This window comes from Chrysemys picta, chromosome 1, assembly GCF_011386835.1.
Source record: "Chrysemys picta bellii isolate R12L10 chromosome 1, ASM1138683v2, whole genome shotgun sequence".
NCBI lineage: Eukaryota > Metazoa > Chordata > Testudines > Emydidae > Chrysemys > Chrysemys picta.
Window position 1 is genome coordinate 731,315 of NC_088791.1, and position 13,728 is coordinate 745,042.

The 13,728-nt window shown below is 45.6% G+C and overlaps 1 protein-coding gene across 15 annotated transcripts in view; it reads left to right on the forward strand.

Annotated features, from left to right (window-relative positions):
- Positions 1-13,728, forward strand: part of SHANK3 (SH3 and multiple ankyrin repeat domains 3) — a 703,681-nt gene that overhangs the window by 203,185 nt on the left and 486,768 nt on the right. For all 15 annotated transcript variants that reach the window (XR_010600169.1, XM_065589968.1, XM_065590128.1 and 12 more), the window contains one exon: positions 199-307. Coding sequence is in view for 14 of the 15 variants with exons in the window: in XM_065589968.1 (XP_065446040.1) it covers positions 199-307 (109 nt within the window). In the remaining variant the exon portion in view is untranslated. The remainder of the gene's footprint in view (positions 1-198; positions 308-13,728) is intronic.

The following is a 13,728-nucleotide window of genomic DNA, read 5'->3' on the forward strand; positions in this document are numbered from 1 at the left end:
GTAGCTCATCTGCAGTATGCCCTCTGGCTGGTTTAAGGTGCTGGGAGTGAATATGTGCCACACTGGCTCTGGTGGATGTTGTTTCCAGTATACCTTGGGTCTCCAGGAAGGGTGTGTTTCCCCCCAGTGGCTTTTTTCTTCAGTAACAGGGTGTTAACATTGTGTGTTGTGTATTTTCCTGGGATGTCATGGCTGCAGGCAAATCTGAAGAAGTTCATGGAGTACGTGCAAATGCTAAATGTGGAGAAGGTCTGCAGACTGCTGGAGAAGGGACTGGACCCCAACTTCCATGATCCGGACACTGGAGGTGAGACTAGCTTCCCCAGAGATGGGGGATGGCAGAATGGGGGCAGCTGCTTGCTTTGGGATACAGTGGGATTTTTGGGGAGTAGTAGTTTGCTTGAGAGGGTAGCAAGTGGCATTAGGGGAAAGGTGGGAGTTGGGTTTTGAGTGACAGGGGCCTTTAGCAAAGAGTCGCACTCATGTGTTTTTATTATGTTTCTCTCAGGGGGGGTTGGAGCCTGGGTTTCTTAAGCTGGAAAGGACTGTCTTTGGGAGATACAGAGGCCTGGAATTGTCAGGCTAGATGAAAACATAGGACAGGCAAGGGTTCTCTAGATGAGGCAGTCATGGGGATCAGAAGTATTCTCAGGATAGATTAGACGGATCCTGGCTTCTGAGTCCTTCAGGAATTGCCCATCTATGTGAGAAGCACATACATCCCCCACAGTGCGTTGAACTCTCCACAAAAGCCATGACTGTGGGGCTGGGTGGATGTCCCTGGCAGATCCAGATGTTTGATATTGAAGGTGTGAACGGAGCTGCTGCACTGGTCCCAACTATTACTTTTCTCACTGCTTCTGTAGTGAGTATGGAGCTCTCACTCTTTCCTCACCTTTGTTGTGTCCTTCAGTGCAGGTCTGGGATAGGATTAGTCATGCTCTGATTTCTGTATTAAAATAACAGTGTGACGTTTGTTCCTTTTAGTACAGAGTAGGCTCCATGCTGCTGCATGGCTTAGGCAGATTTCCAACCAATGAGTGTGTCAAGCTGTTCTCCAGAGAGACAGGAGTGTGAGCACCAACCCCAGGGCTGCCTGTGAGGAAACAGGGTACAACCCCCAAACAGGCTGTGAGTGCTGTACTTCGATTTCACTAAGCAATTATCAAGGGTAAACTCCTCCTCCTTAATGTGGAGTTACAGGCAGTCCCCTCGGGTACTGTGATCTGTCTCACCACCCAGGTGAGCCTACCTTTGTGAGAAATGTCCCTTACATGAACCATCACAGCAAAATTCAGGTATCAGAGGGGTAGCCATGTTAGTCTGAATCTGTAAAAAGTAACAGAGGGTCCTGTGGCACCTTTAAGACTAGGTGCCACAGGACCCTCTGTTACTTTTAGCAAAATTCAGGTTACTCCCAGTGCCAAAGGAGCAGTCACTTACCCCAGGTCAGTTGCACCTTAGATCTCACACCAAAAACAATGCATGTAGCCAATCCTGTAATAAAGGGTATGTCTACACTACGGGATTAATCCGAATTTATATAATTCGAATTTTGGAAACAGATTGTATAAAGTCGAATGTATGCGGCCACACTAAGCACATTAATTCGGCGGTGTGCGTCCATGTACTGGGGCCAGCGTTGATTTCCGGAGCGTTGCACTGTGGGTAGCTATCCCATAGCTATCCCATAGTTCCTGCAGTCTCCCCCGCCCATTGGAATTCTGGGTTGAGATCCCAGTGCCTGATGGGGCAAAAAACATTGTCGCAGGTGGTTCTGGGTACAGCCTCACCCCTCCCTCCATGAAAGCAACGGCAGACAACCATTTTGCGCCTTTTTTCCTGGGTGAACACTGCAGACTCCATACCACGGCAAGCATGGAGCCCGCTCAGCTCAAGACAGCAGTCATGAACATTGTAAACACCTCGCGCGTTCTCGTGCAGTTTATGCTGAGCCAGGACCAGAAAAATGAGGCGAGGAGGCGACGGCAGCGCAGCGACAAGCGTGATGAGGACATGGACATGGACACAGAATTCTCTCAAACCGCGGGCCCCGGTGCTTTGGAGATCATGTTGTTAATGGGACAGGTTCTATCCGTGGAATGCCGATTCTGGGCCCGGGAAACCAGCACAGACTGGTGGGACCGCATAGTGTTGCAGGTGTGGGATGATTCCCAGTGGCTACGAAACTTTCGCATACGTAAGGGCACTTTCATGGAACTTTGTGACTTGCTGTCCCCTGCCCTGAAACGCCAGAATACCAAGATGAGAGCAGCCCTCACAGTTGAGAAGCGAGTGGCGATAGCCCTGTGGAAGCTTGCAACGCCAGACAGCTATCGGTCAGTCGGGAATCAATTTGGAGTGGGCAAATCTACTGTGGGGGCTGCTGTGATGCAAGTAGCCAAAGCAATCACTGAGGTGCTGCTATGGGAAATGTGCAGGTCATAGTGGATGGCTTTGCTGCAATGGGATTCCCTAACTGTGGTGGGGCGATAGATGGAACCCATATCCCTATCTTGGCACCGGAGCACCAGGGTACCCAGTATATAAACCGCAAGGGGTACTTTTCAATGGTGCTGCAAGCACTTGTGGATCACAAGGGACGTTTCACCAACATCAACGTGGGCTGGCCGGGAAGGGTTCATGATGCTCGCGTCTTCAGGAACACTACTCTGTTTAAACGGCTGCAGCAAGGGACTTACTTCCCGGACCAGAAAATAACTGTTGGGGATGTTGAAATGCCAATAGTTATTCTTGGGGACCCAGCTTACCCCTTAATGCCATGGCTCATGAAGCCATACACAGGCAGCCTGGACAGGAGTCAGGAGCTGTTCAACTACAGGCTGAGCAAGAGTAGAATGGTGGTAGAATGTGCATTTGGCCGTTTAAAAGGTCGCTGGCGATCGTTATTGACTCGCTTAGTCCTCAGCCAAACCAATATCCCCATTGTTATTTCTGCTTGCTGTGTGCTCCACAATCTCTGTGAAAGTAAGGGGGAGACCTTTATGGCGGGGTGGGAGGCTGAGGCAAATCGCCTGGCTGCTGATTATGCGCAGCCAGACACCAGGGCGATTAGAAGAGCACACCAGGAAGCGCTGTGCATCAGAGAAGCTTTGAAAACCAGTTTCATGACTGGCCAGGCTACAGTGTGAAAATTTCTGTTTTTCTCCTTCATGAAAACCCACCCCCTTTATTGACTCATTCTCTGTAAGGAACCCACCCTCCCCTTCCCCCAGCTTGCTTTCAAAGGAAATAAAGTCACTATCATTTAAAAATCATTTATTCTTTATTAATTGATTATAAAAAGAGGGAGAGAACCCGGGTGGGGTTTGGGAGGAGGATCAGCGGGAAGGAAAAGGCCACTAAAAAAAGGTTAAAAAAATGACAGCCTTTTGCTTGGGCTGTCTACTGGGGTGGAATGGGAGGGTGTACGGAGCCTCCCCCCTGCGTTCTTACACGTCTGGGTGAGGAGGATATGGAACATGGGGAGGGGGGTTATACAGGGGCTGCAGCGGCAGTCTGTTATCCTGCTGCCATTCCTGAAGCGTCACCAGATGCCGGAGCATGTCTGTTTGCTCACGCAGCAGCCCCAGCATTGCATCCTTCCTCCTCTGATCTTCCTGCCGCCACCTCTCATCTCGAGCGTCTCTCCTGTCCTCACGTTGGTCCCTCCTGTCCTCACGTTCACTGACTTCTTTCCTATACTTTGAAACCGTGTCCTTCCACTCATTCAGATGAACTCTTTCACTGCGGGTGGATTCCATGATTTCTGCGAACATCTCGTCTCGTGTCTTCTTTTTCCGACGCCTTATCTGAGATAGCCTTTGGGACGGAGGAGGGAGGCTTGAAGAATTTGCAGCTGCTGGAGGGAGGGAAAAAAGGAGAGAATTTTTTAAAAAGATACATTTTGCAGAACAATGCTTATACTCTTTCACGGTGACCAACACTATTCACATTACATAGCACATGTGATTTCTGTGCAAGGTCGCATTTTGCCTCTTAATATTGAGTGCCTGTGGCTTTGCTGCTAGAGATCACAGACGCAGGTCCGGGCAACAGAATTCGGCTTGCATGCGGCCATGGTAAGCCATTGTCTTTCGGCTTCTGCGCCCTCCTTTCCCACATACCAAGCAAAGCCCGTTGAGTGCTGCGGTTTTCCTGTTAACCTTCAGCAGCAGAAAACAAACTAACCCCCCCCATCCAATTCTCTGGATAATCGCTTTATCCCTCCCCCCACCGCGTGTCTGGTATCAGGGAAGATCCCTGCTAGCCAAAAGTGAAAAGCTCTGGGCCAATTCCGCCCCCCTCCCCCCGCCCCTGCGCTTGGCTAACTGCAGGGAAGGATTTCTTTTCAGCCACAGGCAAACAGCCCAGTAGGAATGGCCACCTCTGTACCCTTAATTAAATTCCCGTATTTCAACCAGGTTACCATGAGCGATATCACTCTCCTGAGGATTACACAGCAAGATAAAGAACGGATGTTGCTTGAATGCCAGCAAACACCGGGACCATACACTGCCAGGCTTTGTCATGCAATGATACCAGATTATTTGCTGCAAGCATGGCGCGGTCAAGTGTCCTACCATGGAGGACAGAATAAGGCTGCACTGCCCAGAAACCTTGTGGCAAGGCTTTTGGAGTACCTCCAGGAGAGCTTCATGGAGATGTCCCTGGAGGATTTCCGCTCCATCCCCAGACACGTTAACAGACTTTTCCAGTAGCTGTACTGGCCGCGAATGCATCCCAAGTCCTCAGGGCAAAGTAATCATTAAAAAATACTTGCTTTTAAAACAAGTTTTATATTTTAAAAGGTAAACTCACCTGAGGTCCCTTCCATGGGGTAATGGTCTTGGATACTGGTTTGGGAGGGTACTTCTGTCAGGCTGAGAAAAAGATCCTGGCTGTTGGGGAGAACGGAGTGCTAGGTGCTCTCCGCAAGCTCGTCCTCCTCCTCCTCTTCTCCGTCCGCAGAATCCTCAGGTATAGCTGATGAGATTATCCCCACCTTGGAATCCACGGTCAGAGGTGGGGTAGTGGTGGCGGCCCCCCCTAGAACTGCATGCAGCTCGGCGTAGAAGCGGCATGCCCACGGCTCTGACCCGGAGCAACCGTTTGCCTCCTTTGTTTTTTGATAGGCTTGTCTGAGCTCCTTGACTTTCACGTGGCACTGATCTGAGTCCCTATTGTGGCCTCTCTCCATCATGCCCTTGGAGATTTTTTCAAAAGTTTTGACATTTCGTCTTTTCGAATGAAGTTCTGCTAGCACTGAATCCTCTCCCCATATAGCGATCAGATCCAGTACCTCCCGTACGGTCAATGCTGGTGCTCTTTTTCGATTATCGGCCTGCATGGTTACCTGTGCTGATGAGCTATCTGTGGTCACCTGTGCGCTCCACGCTGGGCAAACAGGAAATAAAATTCAAATGTTTGTGGGGCTTTTCTTGTCTACCTGGCCAGTGCATCCGAGTTCAGATTGCTGTCCAGAGCGGTCACAATGGTGCACTGTGGGATAGCTCCCGGAGGCCAATACCATCGAATTGCGGCCACACTAACCCTAATTCGAAATGACAATATCGATTTTGGCGCTACTCCGCTTGTCGGGGTGGAGTACAGAAATCAATTTTAAGAGCCCTTTATTTAGAAATAAATGGCTTTGTTGTGTGGACGGGTGCAGGGTTAATTCGATTTAACACTGCTAAATCCGAATTAAAGTCATAGTGTAGACCAGGCCAAACTGTATGCAGATTTATTAAATAGGAAAAGGAAACTAGAGAATTATTTACAGGGTTAAAGGCAGTAAGCATAGATATAAAAATTAGTTACAGTCTGAAATTTCAAAAGGTAATAGAAGCTTCTATAATAACCGAGCTCTATGGGGCTTGATGGAAGTGCAGGGCTCAGAACAGGTGGAGGTCTGATTGGGATGCCTCAGAACTGAGTGTCCTGGTTTTTGTACAGAGATAGCCTGCTTCCTCATTACACTCATACTTTAAATCTGAGTCCTGAGCTGATTACATTACTTGGAAGTTTATGACATTAGACCATTGTTCACATTCATAGAGTTTAAGGCCAGAAAGGACCATTAGATCAGCTAGTCCGACCTTCTGTATGTCCGAGGCCATTAAATTTCATCCAGTTACCCCCTATTGAGCTCAATAACTTGTGCTTGACTAAAGAATATGTTTAAGAAACACATCAGGTGACAGGCTTATGATTACCTCAGTCATCCCATTAACCCTTTTATTAAGTATTGGTACAACATACATTTTTTCCCCCTAGTGCTCTGGAACTTCCCCAGTGTTCACAACTTATTGAAAAGCAACATTAACAATCCAGAGGGCTCACTGGCCAGCTCTTTTAAAACTCTTGGATGCAAGCTATCTGGATCTCCTTATTTAGAAAATATCTAGCTTCAGTAGTTACTGTTTAATATCCTCATGAGTTGCTGCTGGATGGAAAGTATTTGATCATTATGATATGAACACATCATGTGGCTTTTCCCCAGATATAGAACAGAAATGTTTATGGAACACTTCTGCCTTTTCTGCATTATCACTGACAATTCTACCATTTCCATCTAGCAATGTACCAGTCCCATCGCTAGGACTCCTTTTGTTTCTAATACACTTTAAATACTTATTTTTATTTTCCTTAACTCTGCTGGCCATTTATTTCTCCTTGTGTCCTTTGGATTCCTTTACGGGCTTTCTACATTCCCTAGCTTCTGATTTATATTAATCACAATCAACTTCCCCTCTTCTCCATTTGTTATATATTTTTTTAAAAAATATTTTTTATTTCTTTTCTTGGTCAGATTATTTTTTAACCCACGTAGCCTTCCTCAGTTGTAGGATTGTGGATTTTTGGGGCTCTAATGAAATGTTCTTTAAACCGTTCCAAATTGTCACTCATGTTTTCTGTTTAAACTTTCTTTCAGCTGATTTGGCTCATAATTGTTTTCAGTTTTGTGCAACTGGCCCTTCTTCCATGGGGTCCTTCTACCTCCTCTTTTTCTTCTCTGAGCACTGTTCTATCATTGTTCATCAGTTTGGGAGCCCTCTCAGGATAGCAAGGCTCAGGTTTGAGGACTGTTGAAGTTGACCTCACTTCTGTCTGGGATGCCTTGAATCCAGGCAGTTCCAGGTCTGGAATCCTCTGAGGACAGAGGCCTTGCTACAATCATAGAATCATAGAACTGAAAGGGCCCTCAAGAGATCATTTAGTCCAGTCCCCTGAACTGAGGCAGGACTAAGTATTATCTAGACCATCCCTGACAGGTGTTTGTCTAATTTGCTTTAAAAAACCTCCAATGATGGAGATTCCACAACCTCCCTGGGCAATTTATCCCAGTGCTTAACCACCCTGACAGTTAGGAAGTTTTTCCTAATGTCCAACCTAAACCACCCTTGCGGCTATTTAAGCCCATTGCTTGTCCTGTCCTCAAGGTTAAGAAGAACAATTTTTCTCCCTCCTCCTTGTAACAACCTTTTATGTACTTGAAAACTGTTCTCATGTCCCCTCTCAGTCAGAGACAGTCCCCTTGGTAGTCTGATCTATTTTGCAACCCCGGTGAGCATACCTTTAGGAGAGATGTCCCTTACACCAAGAATTACAGCAAAATTCTGGTTACTCCCAGTCCCAAAGGACCAGTTATTTACTGCAGGTCAGTTGCATCTTAGATCTCACACCAAAGACAATGCTTGTAGCCAATCCTATAATTTATATACACATTTATTAAATATGAAAAGGAAACCAGAGAACTGCTTACAAGGTTAAAGCAGGTAAACATAGTAACTCATTTGTGTATCTATCTTAAGTTTCAAACGGTAGTAGAAGCTTCTATAATCAGCAAGCTCTATATGTTCTTTAGGGTAAACCCAGGCTAAGCAACTGGGGATGTCTTGCAATGCCTGGAAAAACCTTGCCCCACAGAGTCCAAGCAGCATAGAGATACCTAGTTCCATATGTTTGAGGTTTATATCCCTTTTCTGCCATGTGCTGTTGTGACGGGTTGAGTCACAGAGACTCCCTTGGGACTGTCAGCTGATGTGCTGAACGGATATAAACTGGCTGTGGGGAAGTTTAGGCTTGAAATAAGACAAAGATTTCTGACGGTCAGAGGGGTGAAATATTGGAACAGCCTCCCGAGGGAAACGGTGGGGGCGAAGGACCTGTCTGGTTTCAAGATTAAGTTAGATAAGTTTATGGAGGGAATGGTTTAATGGAAAAACATGATTTTAGCCAAATGAATACCGTGCCTTGGTAGGTAAATAGTATAATGGCCAACGAGGGTCAGGCTGGAGACTCTTGCCTACATGCTTGGGGTTTTACTGATCGCCATATTTGGGGTCGGGAAGGAATTTTCCTCCAGGGTAGATTGGCAGAATCCCTGGAGGTTTTTCGCCTTCCTCCGCAGCATGGGGCAGGGATCGCTAGCAGGAGGGTTCTCTGCCAATTGAAGTCACTAAGCCACAGGATTTGGGGACTTCAACAGCAGAGTCAAGGGAAAGGGTAGGGACGGCTTTGTGGCCTGCAACATGCAGGGGGTCAGACCCGATGATCATAATGGTCCCTTCTGACCTTAAAGTCTATGAGTCTATGAGCCCGTTTTCCCTGCCAGCTTGGGACTTCAGTACACTGTCTTGTTGAGCCAGACACGCTAGCCTGCTGCAAACACAGACCCAGGTCTGAACCACGTCCCCCAAAAGCTGCAGACTTAACTGAAAACAGCTTAAGAAGTGCTCCTGTCTCCATCACCCAGATACACTGTTCTCAATGGGGTCCAAACCCCAAATAAATCCGTAGAAAGCTTATAAAGGGCAAACTCATAAATTGTCCGCCCTCTATAACACTGAGAGAGAGATATGCACATTTGTTTGCTCCGCTAGGAATTAATTACTTACTCTGGGTTCAATAATCAGGAAAAGGGATTTTTATTAAATATAAAAACTAGGATTTAAGTGGTTCCAAGTAATAACAGACAGAACAAAGTAAGTTACCAAGCAAAATAAAACAAAAACACTCAAGTCTAAGCCTAATACATTAAGAAACTGATTACAAATAAAATCTCACCCTCAGAGATGTTCCAATAAGCTTCTTTCATGTACTAGACTCCTTTCTAGTCTGGGCTCAATCCTTTTCCCCGGTGCAGTCCTTGTTCCAGCTCAGGTGGTAGCTAGGGGATTTCTCATGACTGCAGCCCCCTTTGTTCTGTTGCACCCCCTTTTATAGCTTTGGCACAAGGTGGGAATCTTTTGTCTATCTGGGTCCCCACCCCTCCTTCTAAATGGAAAAGCACCAGGTTTAAGATGGATTCCAGTACCAGGTGACATGGTCACATGTCCTGTGAGATCCCAAGCCTTCATTCTTCCCGACCTGACTCACAGGAAGGCTTGCAAGTAAACAGAGCCATCTACAGTCTGTTGTCCTGATTAATGAGAGCCATCAAGATTCCAAACCACCATTAATGGCCCACGCTTTGCATAATTACAATAGGACCTCAGAGTTAACTTCATATTTCTAGTTTCAGAGACAAGAATGATACATTTATACAAATAGGTTGACCACACTCAGTAGATTATAAGCTTTGTAATGAAACATTACAAGAGACCTTTTGCATGAAGCATATTCCAGTTGCATTATATTCACACTCATTAGCATATTTTCATAAAATCATATGGAGTGCAACGTCACAGCTCTAAGCTGCAAACTCAGCTGATGGGAGGAATCCACTTGCATGGCTTATCTTCTTGGGTGGGGGAGCAGAATAACAAACATCTTTTGTGCTCTTTAATGCCCACAATAGTCCCTCTACTGTCAATGGACCTTTCCCATTGGGGAGGACATTGCACCTTCTGTTGAAGATCAGCCCATCACCCTAATTAACATCTTTCTCCTGTCTGATGATTTACACATCACGGAGGCTCACAATGCATCCTCTCAGACGTTTCCTCGCAGTCAGTGTGGGATACAGATGTTACAAGTGAGAGCAATGCTGGCAGCAACTCACAAGTGTTCAAAAGGTGTAAGCACATTCTTAGAATTCTGATACCTATTTTGACAATGCCAACACACAGGTGAGCCCGCCTGGTTCCAGACGTGTATTTGTCAGTTTAGACACTGGGACTTTGGCATGAGCTGGCATCTAGTCTGCCAGCGTCACAGTCTCTGCCCGGAAGAGTTTACAATATAAATGGTTACATGAGAGACTAGTTAATATATAAAATGTGCCAGGAAGGGGAGGGGAATGAAGAGAGACATCAATTGCAGAGATATGATTTCAGTGGTATATTTAGACAGAACTACATCTTGGCCGTGTGGGCTGTGGGGCTGTGACATTTGGGCTCAGGCTGGAGCCTGAGCTTTGGGATCCCGTGAGGGGGGAGGGTCCTAAAGCTCAGGCTCCACTCTGAATCCAAATGTCTGCACTGCAATTTTCAGCCCTGCAGCCTGAGTCCTGTGAGGCCAAGTCAGCTGACTCGGGCCAGCTGCGTCCATTCTGCAGGTCTTTTATTCCAGTGTAGATGTACCTAATAGTCTCGTGCCTGGGTGCACACAAACTTGCACCAGTTTTACTGAAAGTGTGATGTTAAATCAGTATAGTGAAACCAATGCACTTTGTGTGCAGACAGTCTTACAACAGGCAAGCTAAATCAATGTAAGCCAGGTTTAAACTAACACAAGAGTGTCTACACTCAGAGTTGCATCAATTTAACATCACACCTTTAGAGCTTGTCTATGCAGTAAAGTTGCACTGGTATAACTTGCCAACATAGTTAAACCTGTACAAGATACTGTGTAGATACTCTTATTTCAGAATAAGAATGGCTGATTTCAGTTCTGGTCAAATTGACCAAATAGAGTCACTCATATCAGAATAAGTGTGTCCACACAGTCTTTGGCACCAGTTCAACTATATCTGTTTCAGAGTCAATTCAAGTTATTCTGCGGCAACTTTCTCATGTAGACAACTTGTGTGTGCAGACAAGTCCCAGTGAGAAGGCAAGATCAGAACGGACATCTAGATCTAGACCTCTTGATAAACATGTCAAAAAAGGACATTTGAGGAAGGAAGACACACTTCTTGGTAGGGCCCTACCAAATTCACGGCCATGAAAAGCACGTTATGAACCGTGAAATCTGGTCTCTCTCCCCCTCCCCCCGTGAAATCTGGTCTTTTGTGTGCTTTTATCCTATTCTATACAGATTTCATGGGGGAGACCACTGTTTCTTGAAGTGGGGCTCCTGACCCAAAAGGGAGTTGCAGGGGGGGGGGGTCACACTGTCTTCAGAGCTGGGCATCTGGAGAGTGGCTGCAGTTGGTCAGGCACCCACCTTTGAAGGCAGCACCCCACCAGCAGCAGTGCAGAAATAAGGGTGGCAATAGCATACCATGCGACCCTTACTTCCGTTGCTGCCTTCAGAGCTGGGTGGCCAGAGCGTGGTGGCTGCTGACTGAGGGCCCAGCTCTGCAGGCAGCAGCGCAGAAGTACAGGTGGCAATACCATACCAGGCCACCTTTACTTCTGCGCTGCGGCTGGCGGCGGATCTGCCTTCAAACTTGGGCTTCTGGCCAGCAGCCACCGCTCTCCAGCTGCCAAGCTCTGAAGGCAGCGCCACCACCTGCAGCAGCAAAGTAGTACGGGTAGCAGTACCGCAACCTCTCCTACGTCCCCCCCAACTCTTTTTGGGTCAGGATGCCTATAATTCCAGCAACATGAAATTTCAGATTTAAATAGCTGAAATCATGAAATTTATGATTTTTTAAATCATATGACTGTGAAATTGAGCAAAATAGACCCTGAATTTGGTAGGGCCCCGCTTATCAGTGATGTTGCAGTTCAGCGTTGCTGCAGCTCACAGTTGATAATTACAAGAGGTGGGTCAACATTGATATTTAGTTTATATATCCAATTAAAAAAACAACTTTACATAATGCACAACTATTTTAACTGAGTAACTATATAACCTTATTGTGTAACTCATGTCCGTTCTTCCTATCGCCTATGTATGGTTTTGTTACTCAGTTTCATCATGTCATAGCTGAAACTAGATTGTAAGCTCTGTGGGCATTTTTATCTGTACTTGAGGGTGCTATAAAATAATATTACCAGGCAATGTTGGTGAGAGATAATTATTTCCCTCAGGATGTTCTGTTCTCCTTTCTATTCCCCATTCTTATACTCCTTCATAGTCTGAGTACTTTCCAGTAGTGCATGAAGTAATGTGACTGATGTCTGTAATGTGTGGTTCTTTTTTCTGTCATCCCCTCCCCAAGAGAAAATTAGTGTGTGCAGTTTAGTGTTTTGTGGTGATAGGGTTTAAAATAGAAATATTATTATATGTCCATGCTGTTCTGTGTTTATTTTAGAGAAGGCAGGTCAAATAAGTGTGCCTTGGAGAGGAAGGAGATGAGGTGTGGAATGGTCCTTAGTTTATTCCATAATCTGGAACCAGATCCCAAGAAAATTCTGTCTCCTGCACAAACCAGATTCATAACAAGAGTGAACAGTTCCATTGCTCCTAAGGAGTAGAGTTCTCAACCACAGTCCTCATTTTGGAGTGTTAATCGATCTTTAGGTCTTCTGGGCAAAGACCATTGAGCACTTGAGGATAAAGACTGAGACCAGGAACTTGATTTGATATTCTATGCCAGAGTAGAGAAAGGAGAACAAGTGTGACATGCTCATGGTAGCCTGGATTGCTGAGGAGATACACTGGAGTCTTTTGTACTAGTTAGAATTTCTTAAGAGCTGATGGTTTCATGCCCAAGTAGATTGCATTGTTGTAGTTCACATGGGAAGTGACAAAGGGTGCATAACTGAGGCCAAGTCATCCATCTGCCAGGATGGGATGGAGGCCCTAGCCAACCAAAGATGGTAGAAAGCGTCACTTGTGTATGCTGCTATGTGAGAGCTCTGTGTCAGCAAGGAATCCAGGAGCCTCCTAACGTATGGAACGAATTGACCAATTGCTGGCATGAACATGGAACCAAAGGAGATTGCATAGGTACTGCAAACTCCTCAAGGTTCCTTCCTTGTTGGCAGCATCACCTCTGCCTTTGCGTTCAGCTTCAACCAGCTGTTCTTCATCCAGGAGTTGACCTTGGCTAAGCATTGTGCTGTCTCAATGCAGGTCTAAGACAGAAACATTTGCTGATATAATGTCAGTTAGGGATGTGATTTTTTTATTTTAAACAATATTTTTATACCAGCAAAAGCCCTAGTATAGATCCAGTTATCCAGCAAAAATGTGTTTTTGCTAGTAGCTAGCTTATTTAGTTTAGGAAATTGGTATAAGCCATTGTCTCTCAATCTTTCCTGACAACTGTACCCCTTTCAGGAGTCTGATTTGTCTTGCATACCCCCAAGTTTCACCTCACATGAAAACTACTTGCTTACACAATCAGACCTAAAAATGCAAAAGTGTCACAGCACACTAGTACTGAAAAATTGCTTACTTTCTCATTTTTATCAATTGGAATATAAATATTGTACTTACATTTCAGTGTAGAGTATATAGAGCACTATAAACAAGTCATTGTCTCTATGAAATTTTAGTTTGTACTGACTTTGCTAGTGCTTTTTATGCAGCCTATTGCAAAACTAGGCAGATATATAGATGGGTTGATGTACTCCCTGGAAGACCTCTGTGTACCCCCAGAGATACGTGTATCCCTGATTGAGAACCATTGGTATAAGCTATCTGCAAGCAAAAGCACATTTTTTT